Consider the following 22,752-nt stretch of genomic DNA (forward strand, 5'->3'; position numbering starts at 1 on the left):
TAGATCAATGAGAATTTCTTGAGACGCTGGAAGAAACAGGCTATAGTCTTTTACTTGAGAAATAAAACTACTTTTAAAGATAAATGCTAAAACACATTTCATCATTCATGTTGCCTTGAAAAATCTGAGGCACTTGTATCTGATTAGAAAAGCAATTCTGAGTAATAGTGTGTTACAATTCAGAGCCAGTTTGCTTTAGAAGAAAAGAGAAAAGAAAAGCTACCGTTTCTCATATACTGCACAAAGTGTGAAGTGTCTCCCTGCCTCTTTCTCCTCCCGTTTTCTAAGCTCATGCTTCCCAACCCTTCTGAAACAAGTATGAGAACCTCTTATTCCCGCCAATATGCCAAATGACAAAAGAAAATCAATTTATTTGTGTAAGTATATGCTTAAACCTTGAACTGGAAGAGAAAGATATCAGAAGTCTATATGGAACTTATTTCTACATTCCTGAAATCACACACACAAACGTTCACACAGACACAGACACAGACACATACCCCCTGGATTACTGGGAAATTCACAAGCTTAGGATTTCCATCTTCTAGAAGATAACTTTGTAGTTAGTTTAAAATACAAAACTGTCAGCTTTGGAAAGCCTTGATCACCTGCTAAACCATCCAAATATCAAAGAGACCCAATTAGCCTTCTCGGTAGAATGTAATTTCCTATGATGGCAAAACATACCCTAAAAAGTCCTTGATCTAAGTCTCGTGTTTATCACTAGCTATGATCGTTTTTAAGCACATTAACAGATTCAGAAACTTATGTCTCAACAGCATTTATTCTTATTGAAATAGTATACGTGTTCATTTGCCTATACAGAGACCAGGTCCCATGATGGAGTTTAAGAGCTATTTTGTGTATTGCAATATTTATTTTTAAGTGCAGAAAAGGAGGGTGGGTATTACTCAGTTGTAGAGCACCTGCATAGCATGCACAATGTCCTGGCTTCAGTCCCCAGTACCTCAAAAAAAAAATAAATAAAATAAGGGCATATTTAAAAATGAGTAAAGTTATAAAAAAATGCAGACTAAAAACCACTGCAATCTAGGAGACACAATTACAATAAAAAAAACAAGAGTTTCTATCAATTATTGGCTATTTGCCAATCGCAGAGACAACCAGAAATCACACCTGATAACCATCACGTGTGATTCTCAGCAACCCTACTAAGTAGACACGGATGGGAAACCAGGCTCTGCAGATGAGGAGACGGAGCTCAGAGGAGCCGGGGACGCTGACCGTCCTGCTTCCCGTGACACCACATCAGCCCAGGGCAAGCGCTGACGGAGCTGCAATGAGGGGACACCCAGCTGCATGGAACCTTGGGGCACTGGGGAGTCCCAGAAAACACTAAAAACTGTTCAGTGAAAAACCAGCTCAAATATAATACACTGTGCCACATTCTTTAAACAGGGAACATGAGTGAGACCTTTTTGATGCCTCCGTGTCCTTTCTGCCATCGTCAGTTACTTGCCCTCACAGCGTGACCAGTGATGAACTGGACCCCATATGAAGCGCACTCAGATGGCAGAGCATTTGAAGCTGTTTTATGAAGTCTGTAAGACTCTGTCTGTGCCTCACACAGGCGGTCATCCATCACTTCTCACCGGTGTGGATGTACCACCTGAAATCACTCCTTTCTGCTTTTTAAAATCCCTTCATCTACTCCAGACTTTTCAATAGCAAAGAAGCAGCTAAACCACAGACAGTGGACAGCTTTTCACCAAATTTCTTGAACAGCCCATCGGACTACCTGGAAGCCCTTTACTTTTATTAAACCCACTTCCAGGTACTTCATCATTTTCGGATTGGTGGACTTGGCCTCTGACTGAGCTACTCAGAGAGCTCCCAGCCTCACATCCGTGAGAGGACCCTGCTGTTGGGAGAAATCAGTGAGAAAGGCGTACATCCCCCAGTCATGTCTGCATGGCTAGAAGTGCCACAACGTGCTAAAAATTTATACCATCATAACCCCTGGGCTCCCATGGACTGGTTTCACATTAACCAAACTCATGAGACACTGATGCAAGAAAACCAGAAATTTAACTTATTAATGTAACAGAAGATGTGAAACTATGAACCAGACTGCAATATCAGAGTTCAACCATGAGTATATGTTCTCCTCCACGGCCCAAACACGGGCAGGCAGTCACATGGCAAGTGTGGACAGAAGCAGAGCAGGAAGGATTTCTAGATGAATTCAATGGACTAAATTTCTGTTATACCAACAGATCTGCTGCCTGGAAAACAATTAATTCTAATCACGGTGCACTCTTCGTGGACAGTTGCCGAGACACGACTGTGAGCACCTGTGTAACTCTCCTTTCCCTGTCCTTTCTGGGCTAATTGATGCACAGACGTACAGAAATCGAGGGATGCAGATACATCTAAACACCCAAAGCCCATTCTGGGAGCCACAATACCATACAGCCAGGGTTAAAATACTTGCTCTGCCACTTACTAGTTCTGTGACCTTGGTCAACTTACCCTCTGTGTGCCTCAATTTCCACACTGTGAAACTGGGATAACAATCAAACCTTCCTTACTCGCTTGTTGAGAAGATTGAAGGATTCATTTCTGTAAAACGCTCAGAAAAGAATGTAGCACATTTTGGGTGCTCAACAAATGTCAAATTAATATTACAGTGGTTTACAAGTCTCCTTCCTAATCATCTTCTGTGTTTCCTGGCTAGACTAATACCCAAAGGAAATTCTTATTTCTCCTTTTATAAACTCATGGGATGAACCCTTCTGTTCCATCCCACCACCTGTTTAAACTGATGGAAGGGATACCTCCTCCCCACTCCTCTGGGCCATGCAGAGTGCTACTCCCTTCACAGCCCTGACCCCTGGCCCACAGCTAGCCCTCCTCACATTAACAGATTGAGTTGTGATTCCGGGGAGACAAGCAGGGCATGTGAAACCCTTCCTTTCCCTCCAGTGTTGACTACCCTAGGGAAGCACCCTGGATGCTCAGCTCCATTGCAGAACAGCCCTGTGCATGATGGGGCTCATTCTCTCAAGGGAAGGCTTGCTGTGGCCCAGAGATACCTGGGACAGGGTGAGTCTCTACTTCTGGGACACAGTATCATGACACTCATTTATCCACAGCCCTGAAGTTCATGGAGAACGTGGCTTCATCAGTAACAAAGAAGACATTTATCGCCTGCCTACTCTTTTGTGTCATCTCTCAGTTGGCTGCTGGAGACAACATGTGTATAAGTATTGGTTCCCCTTAGGCCCCAACATATATGAAGTAACAAAAATTTCTGTGGCTTAACGTTGGTCCAGGGCGACTGTGTAACAGTTCTGACTCTGCTGATGCTAAATTATGGGTGTAGGAATTATGGAACGTCCTCAAATATCTTTCATCATAAAATCAGCTTTTCTTATTTTCTTGTTTCTTTGTAATTACCAAAGACTATAAAATGATGGCTGCACACAAAACAGCAGCTAAAGTTTATGAGCTCTCTTGACATACCCACTGTGGTAAACATGTTACATAATTACTAATTCTCACAATTCTACAAAGCAGATATGAGTGTCCCCTTCTCACAGACGAGGGGAAAACTCAGAACGAGCTGACTCAGGATCACATGGTTCAGTGTCAGCACGTGCAGGCAAACCCAAGTCAAGAAACTACACCCCATCATATATGTACCAAATCAACTCCCACCAATTAACACACAGCGGCGGGGTCAATACTCAGGGAATTCAACACACCTTTCAGCTTTATGGTGCTCCAGAGGCAGCTTCTAGCTGTTTTATAATATCCCGGCTCACTGGTTTCTAACACTAGAAGAAAAGCCCGATTTTGCCATTGTTTGCACAGCAAGTCTGAAATGTTCACAGCGAGATAAAAGAATAAAACTATGATATAAGCAGAAAAAATTTTCCAGGTAGAAAGACATAATGGACGTTGTGCTATTCTGAAGCATTAAGCAAAGGAATCAAAATAAAATCACATTGTTTAAGCCTTATTTTACAAACAGAAAAATTAAGACTGTAAAAAGTTGCAACAGCGCCACCTATGGCTAAAAAGACCTTCCAGGTTGCCGGGAAACATGCAACACAAAAATTGACTGTAAGATGAGAAACGAGAATCAGATAACTAGAAGCTTATGTAGCATATACTGCACTTTGCTTCGGGGGGATGGAGGGGTATTCAGTATTTAATCTGATATTGCTAATACTCCTAAATATAAACAAAAGACATAGGCTCATGGAAGCTCATCTTAGAAGAGGAAAGAATCCAGTCCAGCCACTTCATTTTACACGAGGGGAGACTGAGACCTGAGATCTGTCCTCCTGGCAATCAGCAGCAAAGCTCTCCTAGGTCTCATGTCTTGCACTGTAGTAAAAACCAACAGAACTGTACTAGGCCTATATTCATAAAAGTCACGTCTGTATTTTTCCAACAGTAGGTAATCTAAGTATCTTGCAAAATACTTCTCAAAGAGCCAGGAAATCATAGAAGGGTATTGAAATACAAAAACATTTATTTACATATTAAAACAGCATGAGCTTTATTCTCTCTATTAAAAAAGTGACATGTCAAATCAAAATTTTGAAATTTTAAAACCTGAAAAGAGTGCAGAAAAAAATCAAAATTTTCTTTAGTCACAAAAGAGAGAAGCTTATTCCCTGATAATAATCAATGTGGATTTTTCTAAACTTAATGGTTCTGGTCAGGATCCCGAGAAATTAAATGTCTGATGGATGGTTACACGGCAACATGAATTCTGAGCTTACATTCTGTGTAAATAATCTTCAAGGTCGTCTGCTTAAGGCAATTTAAGTAGTCCCTGTCTCACTAGAATGACACAGATTTCATTAAAGCTTCATACTGCACTTAAAAAAAACAATCCTAGTTACTTTAAGCCATATTAATGTATATCATATATACACATATTGAATATGCATCAGAAATAAGCTACCCTTTTTAGTATTCAGAGTTGATACTTCTAAACTATCAGTCACTGTGAAAGCACATTTTTATTAAGCACCTCTACGGTGCTTTGTATACAAGGCGTCCAGCTCTCACAGTCAGACAAGGTAAACCATATTACTCAAATTTCACAAATGACGAAATATACTTAAGCCATGTAAACAACTAAGATATTCATCATCAGGAAAGAAAAGAGTAAGGATTTTACTTACAATACTCACTGACAAAGTTTTCTTTCATACTAAGACTACATAAAACAAATTCAGTGTTTGGAAATTTTTCAGTAAATAAGCACCACTAGAAAAAACAAGTAACATCATTAGCAACAGTTGGACTTTCAAAGACCACTTCTCTCTTGCACAATAGTTATTTTAAATGTTTTGTTTTTAGTTCTCACAAAGCACTAAATTAAAAAACTATTTCCTTTACAGTCATTACCTGAGAATAAAACATTTGTGAAAATGTACAATTTTAATTTATGCCACTCTGCCTCTCATTCTCACTGGTGTCTCTCCTTTGAAGACCTCATCAGGCTGAGATAGCTAAAATCGGTCATTTATGGGCTCACAGGAGTTCGGGAAAACACTCAACGGGAAGCTGATTAGAGGAGCAATTGAGAATTCATCCTGTGCAGCCTGGATTCCAGCATCGAGCTAGCCACCGCCAGCTGCGTGTCATTTGGGGCAAGCTGACCCATCTCTCAATCCCTCAGCTACAAAAAAGGAGACACTGATACCTACAATCAAACACTTGCTATGAAGTAAAATATGAGCAAAGCATTTTAGCCTCAGTTAGGCGTCCACTCACAGCGAGTTTGGTCATTATGATGATGAGGTTGGCTGTTAACAAATTAAGCTCGACCAAACAGGAGAAATCACCTTAAAGGAGAAACATTTTAAGTCCATGAGTATTTCCTTTTGGGTGGACTGTAGAATATTCTATAGAATTTTTTTTAATAAACCAAATTTTGTCCATTAATTGTAGATTTACAGGTTCATGGACAAGTCTCCAGAAAAATAATTAGAGGCCTCTAACCTCTGAAAATTAAGATGTAAATTTAAAAAAAAAAATCAGGGAAGAGATTATACCTCATTTGGGAGAGTATGTGCTTAGCATGCATGAGGCCCTCAATTCAGTCCCCAGTAACTCCATCTAAAAACTTTGTTTTTTAAGAAATAGAGAATTAAAGCAAAAGGATGGAGGAATACGGAAATTTTTAGAGACTCATCTCAGATTTAAGATAGGGAAGAAACCATCCAATTCTCAGAAGAAATCTTGAGGACTATGTAAACTGGATCTGAGATGTCTAGTCTTTTAACATTATTCATGAAATCATATTACCAAGTCTTAAAACTACCTGATAACCCACAGTGGTGATACTGATCATAACAGCTACCATCACGTATCGAGCTCCGGCTAGGACTGCTCTGTTCTGACATCTCTACCCCTAAGGCCTCACCAGGCGGAGAGCACTAAATTCGGTCATTTATGAGCATCTCGTGTAAGTCCTCCATTTGTGCTTCTCACTCTCCCCTCACCAGCTCCTCTGAGGGAAGCACTGTTATCATCTTCCCCACCCGCAGATAAGGCCACTGAGGCACAGACACTAAACCCGTTCCAGGCCACATTGGAATTAAAGGACGTCTGTATTTCTGCTGTTTTGCTTTTGACAAAGGAATCTGAGATATCAATTCAAAGCAGACTGTTAAATAATCAAGTCTGTCAGGTCTTCACCTCAAAGAGCAGATACTATAAATTCCTGATGTAGGATGAGGCTGCCGTCACAAACTGACTCAGCTTGAAATTAATATCCAAGATGAAGCAGCGGATACACGTAAATATTCACGATTGTCAAGTCTGCCCACGGGTCTGGGCCCTTCACTGCCTGAAAGGGGGTGAAATCCCCACCCGTGTCTGGGAGGGAAGCGCGGCTCTTCCCGGGCTCACCCAGGCTTCATAGGCTATTTACCCCCACAGACTAGCCTCAACGGTTAAAAGCTCTCAAGATTTTTACACCAGGCAAAACTGAAAGACATTTCTGTAGATGGAGCACTTTCTCAGGCTTAAATTTTTTTGCCTACACTCAGCCAGAGGGAGAAAAGAAACAGGACTCTACAAAGTCCTGACCCTCACCACTCACAGGAGTAGAATGACCACAGCAGAAGATGGCCCTTCACATTGCAGGATGTGAACAAAATAAAGATGCCCCAACAACAGGCACTCCCAGACACAGCGCTCAGCAGTCTTCTGCACAATCACAGTTGTGCAGCCCTCAACACCTTCTATTTCCAGAACACTTCATCAGCCCAAAAGAATCCCCCTATCACTAGCATTCACTCCGTAATCCCCCTCCACCCAGCCCCTTCCAACCATCACCTGCTCTCTGCCTCTGCATGTGCCTTTTCTGGGCTTTTCAGATCACTGAAATCAACAATATCTGGCCGTTTGTGTCTGCTTCCTTTCAATTAACATGCTGTTAGCAAGGCTTGTATATTTTGAAGTGGCATCAGCATCTCTTTATTTTTTATTTTTTTTGGAAACGTTAAAGATTATTAGAAGGTGGTAAGTACTATCAAAAAGAGTAGAGTGGAGCATAAGTGATTGTGTTTCAAAGGGAAAAGTGTGGGTTGAACAGTCAGGGTGGACTTCCCAAAACAGGTGGCATTTTTCATTTTCCTCTTTTTTTTTTTTCTTTTTTATTCACTCTTACGTGTGAATAATGTTCCACTACCTGGAGATACTACATTCTGTTCATCCATTCAGCAGCTATGTATGGACGAGGTCCAGAAGAATGAGTGTAAGGGGTGACTAGCATGGATGGCATTTAAGCAAAGGGCAAAATGTGTTTTCAAAAAAAAGCCAACAAACAGAGGCGCAAGGAAATTCAGTGCGTTTCTGAGCAAAGTGCTTGCTTGCTTCGGCAGGACTACCGTGCAGGGCTGGGGCGGATATTGGCAGGAATCACGGTGAGGGAGTCACCTGAGAAGACATCCCACTGCAAGCAGCTCAGCCAATCCTCCTCCCTCATCCTGTATTGTTAGAGCAATGTTTCTAGGTTACTCTTATTTCAATTAATAGCATTTAACTGCACGTCTGATCATCACCATCAGACCACATTACCTCCAAGTCACAGAAAATCATTCACTGACCGGAGCAGCACCAGGACATAATGGTGATGGATTAGGGAGTCCTGCAGCATTCCAGCCTGCAGGCACAAACCCCACATGTGCCCTGGTGATGTCCAGAAAATAAAATGCATGGAAATATCTCACTGCTGGAACACGACAGCTGCCCTCAAATTGCCCGAAAATCATGCTGGCAAAGCACTACTCAACCTTCTCAGTACAAAAAAAAAAAAAAGCTAAGAAGGCAAATTTAGGCTCTTCCATTGAAAACCAGCAGCCACCACTGCCAGTATTTGAGCTGGAATGCTCCTGACTTTGAAAACCACTGCGCAGTTACTTTTCAAACGTGAAACTCATATATATATACCACGTAGATGATATTGCAGTAGGATTTTTCTTTTCAAAATTTCCAGTTGCAAAATTAGCACAAGAAAGTTTATGTTTAGGCTTTAAAAAAAATCAATTATCCTCCATTTTCTTAATTTTGAACTTATTATTATTTTATAAATGGAGCTATGGTGCGTATTTAAAACCTTTTGATTTCTGAAAACAAGACGTTTATGACCTCACTATTTCAGAGCAAACTTTAACGATTCTTTGAGAGGTGGGGCCTGGGGTGCTCACTAACAGCTCTTTAAATACTGACAAGGATGTGCTATTAAGTAATACAAAGGCTCTAAGTCCACATTAGCTCAGAAAGCAAAGAAACCACACCAAAGACTTCCTTAAATATTTTATATATTCCTATTCTTTTGAATATTAAAGCTCTTAAAACATATGATTTTTTTTGAAAAAGACAACAGCTGTAATAATTTTCCTCTCACCAAGAAAGCAATCTTTATCAGGAATAAAAACCCCTATGGAAATCGAAATGACAGGACGTTTCTAGCTAAGTGAACATCCAGATCTGAACACAAACCTAAATCCTATCAGATCTCACTCGAAGGAGCTCTACAAAGGCCTGGGCAACCCTGGAGATTAGCTCTTTTGTTCCAAATGTTGGCTGAGCTAAGATAATCACACTAGGCATGGAAAGAGAGAAGAGGAATGTCCCCCTGGCAGCCTCCATCAGTTTTCTTCCAGCCACAAGGTGCCTCTAGGGCAGCCCCGCTAACAAGTCCCCCATAAGAAAAGCCGGCATCCACACTGCCCCTGCCGTCCCCAAGTAGCCCCGAAGCCCATATCCCAGCCTGTGAATGGCCTTCAAATGATCCCCCAGTTGGTGGCACCCTCCACCTCTTCCCCGCTACACACACACACAAAGCCACGACAGCCTTCCCAAAGCACAAATTTGATTACATCAACCCCACTTCAAACAGTTCAGAGGCTCCCTGGTAGAGTTCTAGCCCCACCCCAGACCCTGCTCGCCCAGCCTCATCTCAGTACATAGGTCCCCAGTGACCTCAGGAGCCCCCTGACCTGCTCCTACTTCCCACTTGCCTCCAGGTTCATTTTGACTGTTTCCCAAGGAAGCCTTCCCTCCCTCCAACCTCCACAATTTGTTCCTCTCTTCCTAGAACATTCTAGGCTAACTGACAACGCTAAGCTCTCAAGAAGCAAATACATTTTGCTTATTTATGTGGCTACACTCTCTCTCCCCTAGACTCACTGAAGTGCACGTGTTATGAATAAATGAATGACGGGTTGGATCTCAAAGGGACAGACATACCTGCTCTCACCCGTCCCGACCCTTTTGTCTGTAGTATATCAGAAGCAAAACCAGAAGTACCTTCCCTGAGGGTCACTTCTGTTGACACCCTTCACTGCCTACTGTGTCAGTTCTAGTAAAACTCAACTTCTTCCAAAGCCCTACACCCCAGACTCTCTCCAGTGTCCTCCCCAGCAGGGGCTCCCTCCACCCTGGACCGCACAGGGCACTCTCCCCGGGTCCCCACGCCAAAAGCCTCCAGGCCTCTGCCCGGGCTGCACCTGCGACCTGAGCCACATTCTTGACTCCTTCTCTTGGCTGACTCTTACTCTGTCCTCACAACTGAATGTACAGCCCATTTCTTCCAGGAAGTTCTCTCTGATAATGTCCTTTAAGTCTTGTCTGGGCTCTATCTATAGCAGCAGTACATGGTGACCAACTGGGTGTTTGCCCGCTCCTTTGAGACCACGAACACTTGGGAACCACGTGGGAAGGAGTGAGAGATTACAAGACAGGTGGGGGAATCAAAAAGCAGAAATCACAGCCCAAGTTCCAAATTCAAGGATACTTTCTCAGAAAAAAGTATAAAATATTTCACACGTGTGCCATTTGGCTACTATTTTTGTGGCTTGTGGACAGCAAGAACTTGGTGTTCTAGCCCAAAACCCAGGTTACATGCAAAGAAATGTATATATTCTTATCCAAAGGAAACCAGAGCTGCTCAACAACAGTTTTCATTTAGAACTGAAAGGAAATTTGATAAAGGCAATCTCTCTCTCTCTCTTCTTTCTTTTCTGGAATCATATAATTTTAGAAGTATTTGTGTGACTAACAGACGGCTACAGCCCGTGATTCTGCACTGAAGTGTTTGAGGCTGAGGAAGCCTAGATTACATTCACTCTGTAAATGCAATCACACCAACACACTGATAGGTGCCGTGAGTGGTGGAGCTGATGTTCCAAAGCAGGCAACATTATTCTGTAAGAGAACTCTAAATAGAAAGTAAGAAATGCAATGTCCTGTACTCAATTTCATTTGCTATATGGGCCATTAACTGATAGTATATCTTGACTAATGAAACCCAAAAATAAATTGTCAACTTCGATTTTCTTCATCTGACCGTTTTATGCTAACATCGGATATTAAACTCTCACTCCATATGGAAAGCTCAGGCCTACGCTGCAGCACAGTTACATCCCGTGGAAGAAAGCCGACCAAGGGAGAACTGGAGAGTTTCCCTTCAGAAGCTGCAAAGTCTGGTTTTGCACCTGTACACCATTTGCAACCACGTCATCATCAAAGGAGTTAGACGTTACCTCTCTGGGACGAAAATCACTGCGTGCTTCAGAACCATCAAAGAATGCTGAGCTTTGTGAAACAGTCCAGAGGCGCTTAAATCATACTTTTTCTGAAAGGCTCCAAAACTGACCCACTTCACCATTCCAGGTATAACAGGGAAGTACTGGAAACAGTAGAGAGAACATGCCCTTGAATTCTGACAAGGCCCTGCTTGAATCCTGCTACAGCATTTACTAGTCGCTAAATGGACCAATTCTTTAACCCCTCTGAGAAGGCTTCCCAATCCCCAAAAGGGGGCTGCCACCGCCCACCTGGGAGGCATGGATGTGAATGAAACACGCAAGTAGGGCGGCCGACTGGTACCTGACACGGGGCCTGGCTAGTTTCCCTCCGCTGCCCTTCTCCCCCTTTAAACTTGCACTGTTCCCCCGGTAACGATCAAGCCCCCGGAACAGACTGCCCGTATCTTCTGTGTATCCCTGGATACATGCCTTACCCTTAGGAGGCCAGAAAAACAACTGCCTCCTCCCAAGTCACTAACAATGTTCTTAAGAGTCTGGGTATTTTTAACTCTATTTTTCAGGGAGACTATTCCAGAATTTTGCAAGCACCATTCTCCAGGTTGGCTCCCCTCCCAGTGCCCATCCCTTCTCACCTCAGATCCTCTGTCTGACTGCCTTCTGTTCATGGGAAAGCGAGTCCGGTAAGGTGGGGCTCCCTAGGCCTCCCTCCCTCCCTCACAGGTGATTGTGACTAACTTCTCCCCACTCCTCACTGCAACTCTAGCTTCTGAGGAGTCTACCCTCCCGTACCCTGCAGCCTCTGCACCTTCCCAAGACGCACACGTGGCCACGACCCTCCCTTCAGATTTCTTCCTGGCTGGCCCTGCCCAGCCCCTGGCCCCTTAAGGATAACTGGCATTGCTTTGAAAATGGCAAACGCCACTGACTGACACACCAGAGCTGTATGGTCTGGGCTTTCCTCCAACCAAGACACAGCCCTGCCCCCCTCAGTCTCAGTCTGCAGCTCTCGAGATGATCTAATTCACATGCAAGGCTGTGAACACCAGCTAAGAATGACGACTCCCAACGTGTATCTCTAGTCCGGCTCCTTCACCTGAGCCCCAGGCTCATCGACCCGAGTGCCTCTTTGAAGTCCTAATTTGGATGACAAATGGCATCTTAAAAATGCCTCATGTCCACCATTTACTCTGGAATTCCATTCCTGTCAGGTATCTCCCAGACTCCCCATTTTAGTAACAGCCCCAGCACCCACCGAGGTGTCTGAGGTCACATTCAATTTCCACTGTTCCCTCCCCCAGGCCCTGCCCTGGAATCAGTCCTGTTATCTCCATCAATAAGCCCATCTCAAGTGTAGTTCTGTAGGGACCATGGCCGGAAACACACAAGCTCACAGCATGGTGCACTAACAGTCCTCCGTAGGGTGCTCCCTGGATGGGGAGGCATCTCCTGCCGCTGGTCACCTCAGAAGGCAGTGGATTCTCACACAGGAGGCCCAGGAGAAGGGACTCAAGGTTCTCCCATGGTCTGAGCTTTGAAGGGCCCGAGGTCTGGGGGAGCTCCTAATTAGCAGACACACTTGCCAATGAGCAGATGAGGATGGGGGAACCCACGCAAGGCTGTTATCACTTCAACTCATGGGCTCTCAGGAGCCACGGGAAAGACCTGTGTCCAGTGTACAGCCCAGCCATCACAGATCCCAGCCTGCATTTGCCAACCCGGACAGCCTAGACTCCATCTACTTGCGACACTTACTTCTGTTCTGTTCCCCACCCAGAATGTGATGGACTCATTCAGATATTCTGGCCTGTCTCAAGCGAGACAAATTCAGTGAAAAATGAAGTGTCCACATTTGGACCAGAGCATGAAAGGAGAAACAAGGCCTCATGCTCAGCATGATGGTGGTGGCCAAACAATTCCACCAGGTGAGATGAACCAGGGTAGGGTTGAGAATCCAAGGTCCTGGGTTGGACAAATCATCTTCCTTCATTGTTGACTGGGGTGTTGGGGACTGACTACCACAAACTAACGACACGTTAGGGGGCCCACGTGGTGGGCGTCAGCTGCAACAGAAACGGATTCAGCTCTTTACTGCCAACATGGGTTAAAAGTAAAGGCCGAGGCAGGAAGGTCTGCACGGCTGCTGAGGCAAACCACAGACCCAGCTCTGAATGCCCACTGGCTGGAGCAGAGAGGAAGCTACGGCCCTTTTAGCAGTCCCTTTGCCCAACAGATCCAGGTAAGCCAGCTACTTAGGAGAAGGCCATGTTGTCCTGATACTCAGAAAAACCAGCCTCGTAAAGGGAAAAAATAGTGGCATGGATTTTAGACCCAATTCTGCCCATTTATGAAGGCAAAGTAAAGTAAATGGCACGGGGAAGTTGAATGCAAAAAAAAAAAATTAAAGAACCAAACGGTGACCTCTTCCTCCAACAGCGTCCCCTGCAGCTGTCACCTCCGTGGCGGCCACATCCTCACCAGTGACCGCCGGCCAGGAAGCGACGTCACGCACGTCACACAGCGACAGCCAGGAACCGCGTGCTGAGCACGTTTGTGTAAAAGCAGGAATCGAGCAAAATGCTGCAGAGTTTGACCTTACAAGTTTAAATACTCCATGAAAAGAATCCCTGAGCAGCCGACTAAATCAATTCACATCTTACTTCTTCAAAACAATGAAACAAATTTAATAAGGGCGCATTTGTCATCAAATAAAAGGAGGACCAAACATGTTCCTCAAAAGCAAGGATTTCAACAGGTATCAAACACCAGTGGGTGATGAGCTAACAAAGCAAATATTCCAAAAAATTAGAAAATAAAAAATGACTAAGATAATAGATGGATCAAAACAGCTGTTAAGTTGTTGCTTTTTAAAGCGATGGAGACTGTACGGAGGGCAATCTGGCTATTTCCAATGCAGGGTGTGCACAGCCCACATTTTCAGAAGCAACAACATGCTCACTGGGCAGTACAAGTGAAAAAGGAGTAAAGAAAAAGGAAAAGAGGAACAAGAGAAAATTAGAATCACACAAGAACAAAAATAATTTTGACTGCATGTACAAGAATTTATGTGAGTGTGTGAGGCCAGGGACGCGGGGATGGTGAGGCCCAACCTCACCTCCTGCTCAAGGGAAAGCAGGGGCCTGAGGGGAGCGGCGCTGCCGGGGGACCACAACGTGTTCAGCTCCCCTAACCAAAATTCGACCTACAAGCGACTAGGCAGCTTTTGAGCTACAAATTATTGTCGCATTTCAGTCTGAACCGTTTTACTCACTTCCACCAAGAGTAGCAGGAGAGAATGAGGCTCTGCTCCTGCACCAAAGCATTGTTTAAAAAATTAATGACTGTGGAATATTAAAAGAAACAATGGAGTAAAAGTGACTGGAGGAGAATGTGCTTGACCCGAGCTCACTGGCCGCGTTATCTCAATGACGTTCAGATGCTGGCTGAGCCCTTATGGTACCAGAATAGACAGACCCACAAGGAGGCAGGTTTAATGCGCTGAACCACTGTGGGCTAAGTACACATCCGGCTACTCCGCCAAGTCCCAAGGGCAGACTTCAAAAGGCAAAAACAAGCTGGCATCCTCTGGTGGGTCTGCAGACTCAGAGACAAGCATTTGTTGAGCAAAAATGTCACCAGTGCCTCCTATGACAAAAGAAGTGGCACTGGCGTGGGGGCTGGGGCAGGGCTCCAGGCTTCCACTGCTCACTCACCAGTCTGTCCAGGGGGAGAAGGTGGTCCCTGCTTAGGTTTCGCTGATGCACCTACTTGACTAATGTCTGGGGCCTCAGCAGGAGTTGACAGATGAGGTGAACGGAGCGAGACTCTGTGTAGCACGGTGCTGGGAGCTATGCCCTCAGCAGTGCCCAGGCTCCTAAACATGCCAGCTCATCTCCAAGAAGCAGATGGGGAGTGCGGGCATGTAGATCACAGGGCCCTGTGAGGACAAGTACAGATCATGGCCACGACATGCCTCTCCTCTTCCTTAAGCCATAGAGGTATTTCTGGGGAGGAACAGAAAATTCATCCAGAGCCTGCTAGGTGGGCTCTCGCAGGTGGGACTAGTGTCCCCTGTGCTTCTCACTCACAGGGCTGCTCTAGACATTCTTTTTATTAATTCCCTAGCATCTTCTCCTCCAACTTACCAACAACCAGAAAGTAGGATCTGATCTTAGGTAAGTTCAAGAATCACAGAGCACCACCTCCAAAGCGGGCCCGGTAGCACATGCCAGGTCTTCTGACCGCCACCTGTGGGACCACCATGAGCCCTCTCCAGACTCAAGGACCGAGGCCGTAGGCCGGGGGGACACAGCTTCCCTCACTCACCCCAGCAAAGGGGGACCACGTCTCGGCAAAGGCATCTCACCCTCTTCAGCCCGAGGGAAAACATGATAGATATACGGGGAAACAGAGCAGAAGGTGGGGGGTAGGCAGCCCAGAAGAGCTCATCTGTACTTCCGAGGCAAAGTGGGGCCATTGACTTAATCACAGGGACAAAGTGGGAATGAACATTTCCCTGCTCTGTCCCATACACCGTGATACGCCTTTCCCTGCATAAGGAGTTCATTAGGAAGTCCCTGGCGGTGTTTCTGATGTCCTAACTTGGCATGGTGGCTGTCGGGCAGGAAGAGACGGCCTGAGCTGAAAAGGTGCTGGGCCTGGGAGGCAGGTGACAGCGGCTCCAGCCGCAGCTCAACCAGCGCCTCGTTTTGCCTCTCGGGGCTCAGCATCTCATCTATAAGCAAAGGGATGAGCATGTACCAGGACAGGCTGCGCAACAGAAATGAAATGAGAGCCATGTAAAGAAAGTTTCCCATTTGCCACGTTTAAAATTTGAAACAAAGAAACAAACCAACAAACAAAAAACAAATACTAGAATGTGATTTTAAGAACAGATCTTACTTAATCTACTGTATGTAAAATACTATTATTTTGACATGTAATCAATATAGGAAGTAGAGAGATAGTTTATGTACTTTTACTAGACAAGCCTCAGCGTCTGATGTGCATTTGACCTACAGTACATCTCAGCTGAGTCCAGCCTCCTCCCCACTGCTCCTAGCATGTGGCTTTGGCTACTTTATTGGACAGCAACTCCAGGGGTCCCACCATGTTCCTGGCTGTAAAGCGGGAGTAAGTGTCCACACTAACCCTAAAAGGATCTCTCTGAAATAAAGGCGGATTCACTTTGAAATGTCTGGAAACCGGCGGGCTGCACCTCCCTCCCCCCTTGGCTACAAGATTGACTTCTTCCTTGCTGATCCCTTTCTGGATGTAGGGAAGCAATCCAGCACACACCCAAGGTGGACTGGCTTCCAGGTAAACTTACCTGCTGTCTGTGTCCAGTCCCATGAAGTCCTCCTTCTCAAACGGGATGCAGGGGAGGGGGATCTTGTCCCCAGAATTCTTGGGGCCACCATCCAGCCACTTGGACTTGAGCAAGATGAAGAGTGACTCAGTGAAGTCCTCGATCCTCTTCTCCACCACCCTGCAGTACTCTTAGATTGAAGGCAACGTCGGTGCGTGTCTGCTCGGCTACCTCCCCATGCTGCACAAAGACAAAAAGCTGAGAGTCATTAAGCGATGCACCATACAGCTCCTCTGCATGTGGAGCTTCACGAAGGCCTTGGCAGAGAGACATTCGGTAATGGTGACAAGGCCCACGACCTTGGGGTGTTTCTGGAAGACGCTCCACCGATTCTCGGGCACATAGCGGTGCCTGTAGTGGATACAGAGTGTCCACTGGGAGCCACAAGGGCTGATATGGCTAACCGAGGTGAGTAGCTGATAGATGCAAAAGAAATTCTCCTCTGAGATGATCTCTATGGATTGGACCACAACGGGACGAGTCTGGTGGTCCTCAGCACACTGCACGTAGTCAGGGATGCTCATGTTGCAGGCCCTGCCGAGAGGGGAGAGGAGATCGAGGTACATTCTCTGCTGTGTGCTACGGGCCCATCTGGGTTGCGGTGACCTGGTGTGTACCAGCCAGAAGACAAGGGAAGCCAAAGCAAATCCAAGGGTACAGTTTGTCCTCAGAGTCTGCATATGGCTACTGTAGCTCGGATCACATTACCCAGCTTTTGGTCTAGGCTTCCTGCCTCTGCAGAGAAAGGTCATTTCTTATTTTCTATTTCCAAGCACCTAGCAAGGCCCTGATGCAAAGTCACTGCTCAAAAATGCTGAATAAAGAAATGAACAAAGGAAATGCTTCCCCAACCCCCTTCAGCAGAATATAAAGAGAAGGACCACAGTAGGATCAAAAGATCTGGATTCCTATTCAATTTATTTGAACTCCTAAGCTTCATAATAATGGATAAGAAAACTTGCCTTGGGGTAGAGGGTACTGTTCATTGGTGGAGCACATGCTTAGCATGTACGAGGTCCTGGGTTCAAACCCCAGTACCTCATTTTAAAAAATCAAACAAATAAATACACCTAATTTCCCTCCTGAAAAAGTATTTTTTAATTCAAAAGTCAAAAAACACCTTGCAATTGACACAACATTGTAAACTTGACTATACTTCAATTAAAAAAAAAGCCTTGCCTTACAAGAATATATCTGGATTACGGATGTTTGAAAATGTAAAATGCATAGGGTACCACCTGCATAAAAGGAGGTGACTGTACACATGTTCTATCCCTCCTTTATGAGTTATACTTCCTTTGGGGAGGTTATAACCTCTCAGAGCTAATTTTCTCAGATTAAAAAATATAAACATTACCTGATTCTCAGTACTGCTGAAGAATCAGATAACTCTATGAAAGCATCTGACCCACAGAGTTTACTCAATAAATGTTTGTTGAATGAATGAATAAACAAGCAATGTGAATGCTGCTCCCTGCCACAAACCATCATAATGGTACTGCCTGGAAATCCCAAGCCCACGTTCACCCGACTCTGCATTAACAATGTGGGTGACCTGGACAGGCCTGCGTGCTTCTCGAAGCCCCAGTTTAATCGTGAATAGAAATAAGGGCAATAACACAAACCTCAAATTGTTAGTGAGTCAGTAATGAATTGTACCCCAACACTGCATGATGGAACCATTAAGAAAACTGGGCAAAGGGCCCATAGGCCCTCTCCATATAATCTCTTACTACCACATGGGAATCTACATTACATCTCAAAATTAAAAGTCTAATATTTTAAAGAGGTTATCGAGGTTAGGTGAGCTCACTGTCTCAAATAAGGAACACACAGTACAAATAGGACAATGCCCAGCCCATGAGATACACTCAGTTAACATTCCCACTGAGCCCACTAGTCCCTCCAACTTCAGAGCAAGAGGATGGGTCCTCGTGGCAACAGGCCACAGCACCTGAAGCTAACAAAGCTAATGGTGTCCACTTAAAAGAGCCCCTGTCACCACCCTTGTTCTAATTTTCTATTTGTAATTTTTTTCTTTTCATTAAATTGGAACTCCAAATTGCATAGAATTCTTACCAGATATCATGATGGCAGCCCTTCAAAACCTGACCACAGAGATCATGATGGCAGCCCTTCTTGGTGAAACAATAAAATGAAAAGCCATTTCCACAAGACCTCTGTGTAAATCTACTAGGGAACTTCATCCTGGACTGAGGAAGAGGACTGGGGAGTAGGGGGTAAACTGGGACACGGAGAAATATGGGCCACCTGTCCCACAATGGACTTTAGACTCACCCTCACCCTCCAGGAACTTCTAAATACACACAGACAGAGTGCTATGGACAAGAATTTTTTTTAAACAAATCCCTGAATCCCTAGCAGATCTTGTTTCTACCGAGACACAAATGTCTTATTTGTATAATGTTTCACAGAAGCCTTAAAATATTATCACCCCAACTTGACACATCAAGAAACTGAGGTAGAGAAGTTTATCACATTCTACAAGATTAGAGAGAGGCCACGTCAGACACCGTATTTAAATCCAAGTCCCTGCTCCGTTGCTCACACTAGAAAGTGTCACATACTGCCTCTTTCCTGCCCTCTCCCTGCAATAAATCTCTGAAGAGTCTTCTCTGTGTCACCTGCAATCAAAATCACATCAATTTTTCACAAAGAGCTATGTCACTCCTTGGAGGACATACCAAAATCTAAAGGGTTGGGTTGAGAGGAGATATTTGCATTTTCTGTTTCTCAAAGGAAACATGGCTTTAAAAGAAACTGAAAAGTATTTATCTAGTCTAAGCGCTCATTGTGCACAGAAAGAAACGGAGGCTCAGAGGAGAAGAGGAAAGGGCGTTATTAACAAATATTGCCTCAGTGCAGCACCAAGCCAGCCCTGGGCACTTCTGGGGGAGGATCTGGAAGGCCCAGGAAAATGAGTGTTAGAAAATAGAAAGAGAAGAAGAATATAAGGCCCCGTCTCTACACCACCATACCATGAATTTCCACCAAATTACCCAGTATGGGTGCAGCCAATAGTAAGGTTGTCTAAACAGGTTATTGAAACCTGGAATTCTCAACCATAGTGGAAATTCCAGCATTTACTGTGCTTTTTTCCCAGTTCAATCATCAATTCAGTGGGCATTCTGTACCAGGGACTACACGAGACCTGGAGTTCTCCCAAATAAAGATCTCTATTACCACGTGTGCAAACCACATAAAGGCAACCAGAAGAAAAGCGCCCACAGATAAGATGGAATTACTGAAACTGAAAGCAGCCAAAGAGCATATATTACTAGGAAAAATGGTACTCCTATAAATGGACTCATGGACATAGAAAGCAAACTGTATTTAGCAGGCAGGAAAGGAGGGATTAACAGATACAAATTAGTAAATATAAAATAAATGACAAGGACCTGCTATATAACACAGGGAACTATATTCAATTTCTTGTAATGAGTTATACTAAAAACAATCTAAAACATATGTATATACATATGCATATGTTTATAACTGAATCTCTGCTGTACACCTGAAACTAACATTGTAAATTGACTACACTTAAATAAAAAATAATTTAAAAAATAAGTAAAAATAAAAGCAACGCCATTAAGAAAAAATAAAAGAACACTCTAATCCCCTTAGCTGTAGGTGGTGGAGAATTCTGGTTGTAAACACCAAGTCCACTGGATCACTCCAGCAATGGCTGTCACTCTTTCTGACCATCAGAGAGTCACTTGCTTCACTGAGGTTTCTTTTCTCTTCTGTGAAAGGCTACAGCTGCAACTAACGATGTATAGAATCTCATCATTCACAAGCCCAACAAGTAGTGAGGACTTCCCATGGGCCAGGCTCTGGACAGAGGAAAATATAGGGTCCGAAATATATTCATGGGTAGAAGAAGTTTGTGCCATAAAGACGTTAATTCTTCCTGTTTTGATAGACAGATTCATTGCAATTCTGATTAGAATTCCTACCAGATTTTTCTTGGAATGTAACAAGTGAATTTATGGTCAAGATTAGCCAAGAAATTTCTTTAGAACCACCACTGGGGAGGGGTGGATAGGTCATTAATTTCCACTGCTCTTTCTGAAGTGATAAAAACGTTCTGGAATAATAATGGTTGCACAACTGTGAATATGCTAAAAGCTGCTGAATTTTACCATTTAAATGGATGTACTTCATGGTGTGTGAACTATATCACAATAACGCTGTTATATGAAAAAATATTTCTTGACAAATATTTTTCTTTTTATACCACTAGTCTGTCCCACAATTTAAGAAAAACAAAAAACCAATACAAACCAAACTGTGCCAGGAGTTCTTTAGGACTGCAATATCCCTGGGTCTCCAAGGCCTCTGGTGATGCTGTTCCTGTTAACACACAGTAGCTGGGCTGGGCTAGCTAGGGACTGTAACTATCTTTTTAAAATTGACTGTCACACGTTTCACCCTTGGAGAGGGAAGGAAGGAGGATATCACAGCTTCATGCCTTCAGCTCATTTTTAACAGAACCAAGCCCTGCTTTCACCACTGTTAATCCCTCTCACTATAAAAACACGTGACATCAACAAGCACCGCCATCATAACACCTGAAAGTGTTCAAGATACTTACCTGCGGCAGAAACACTGAGGGAGGAGACAGAAGCTTGCTCAGCACTGATGCTCCCTTTTCCCGACTCCACCAGGTGAAGCTGGGCGCTACAGCCAGAGGCTCAGTCCGGGGAGCAGCACACACGCCACTGAGCTGGTCCTGAGGGAGGGTGAAAGGGAAAGGAGGGCAGCCCTAGGGGGGAGGGAAAGGGGGGGTGCGGGCTGCAGCCCCGCTCGGAGGCCAGCCCCAGCCCCAGCCCAAGCCGCCCGCCCCGTCCGGGTGTGCAGACCCCGCCCGCCCGGGACACAGCCCGCCCAGTGGTGGGGACGGGTCGGCGGCCTAGGAGAGGAAGCCCGGGAGGGGAGGACTCGCGGGCGGGAGAGGGGAAGCGGACGCCAGCCGCGGACTGAGGGGAGCCCGGCTGGGCCAAGAGGCGCAGGGGCACACCTGGCCCTGGACAGCTGTGGCCGGGGCGCCGGGGCAGGTGGCGCGGGCAGAGGGGTCTGGCCCGAGCAATCCAGCTGAACACACGCTGACTGGCGCCCTGGGGGGCTGTGACACGCCGACCGCCCTCCCGCAGCCGCCTCACCCCTTTCCCGATATCCCCTCACCTTGCACTTCCACAGCCAGAGGCCCCGGCCCCAGGCAGTAGCCAAAGGCCTACAGGGCGACAGAGCTGAGAAGCCATTGGGGCCGATCCCCGGCTCGGAGCTGGAGCTTCCAACCCGCGGTCCAGCTGGCAGCAACTGCGCATGCGCAGGAGGGCCAGCGATCCGCTCTGGGTCCTGAGAGAGAAGGGGAACCGAGGGAGGGAGAATAGGGGAGGAGGAGGGGAGGCGGGGAAAAGTGGAGGGAGACACATGGACAGGAGGAGCAGAGGGAAGGCAGTTATCTGGAATTGGGAGGGGAGTAACAGAGATGGGGAGAAAGCGTTTTACCTCTTGTGGCACCCCGAAGGAGGCAGCAGTCCTGCCTATACACCCTTCTCTTACCCGTCATTGCCCACAGCTCATATTTTACGTCCCTGGCCCAGCCCTCCAGCTAAGGTCTCTGCAGAAACCCTACGGGTATCATACCCGTTGCCCCCACAAGGAGCTAGGTTTACTGTTGCTCAGGGAACCAAGCACCCGCAGGTGTTGTTTCTCAGAACTACCTTGGGAAGAGTACATATTCCCCTTTTACACGCTGGGAAACAGGCAGGCACGATCTCTGCCTTAGCTCCACTGTCCCAAATGTTGGGCTGGCAGGGAGCGGGAGGTAAAATGTCAGAGCCCCAGAAGGAGCAGACTGCCTGAGTGTTGGTGTAGAGTCCCCATCCCTCCTGGGTAAACCACACCCCAACCTCGGGGAATAATCAAGGGCTCACCGTAGGCCCCTGTGTGTGGGAGAGCTGCCCTCAGTCCCAGTGTCCAACTTGCTAGGTAGGTAGAAGTGTTATTGAGTCCAAATTCATTCTCCTCAGTGCAGGACAGGCCAGTAAGTTGGGAGACCAAGTGTTGGGGCATGGAATAGCAAGTTTCTGTAGACCTAGATGGCAAACTAATGTCCTGGAAAACCATCTCCCCAAGTCAGAATTCAGGCTGCTTTCCTATGTGCTTGGTTTTTGCAAACTTCTTGGTGTAGGAATTCCTTCTTGTTAGAATCCTTTGTTCTTGCAGCTATCTCCCTGGGTCAGATCCCTGTAAACCTCCAACAAAACAAACGTTATTTTCTATTCTGCAACGTGTTATCTTTATATGATT

At 45.4% G+C, this 22,752-nt stretch overlaps 1 protein-coding gene across 1 annotated transcript in view; it reads right to left on the reverse strand.

Annotated features, from left to right (window-relative positions):
• The window catches only part of LOC140693984 (uncharacterized), a 244,706-nt gene that overhangs the window by 66,412 nt on the left and 155,542 nt on the right, over positions 1–22,752 (reverse strand). Inside the window, exon 4 of the mRNA XM_072957484.1 lies at positions 16,375–16,593. Coding sequence (XP_072813585.1) covers positions 16,375–16,593 — 219 coding nt within the window. The remainder of the gene's footprint in view (positions 1–16,374; positions 16,594–22,752) is intronic.

Source organism: Vicugna pacos, unplaced genomic scaffold (assembly GCF_048564905.1).
Source record: "Vicugna pacos unplaced genomic scaffold, VicPac4 scaffold_20, whole genome shotgun sequence".
Lineage (NCBI taxonomy): Eukaryota > Metazoa > Chordata > Mammalia > Artiodactyla > Camelidae > Vicugna > Vicugna pacos.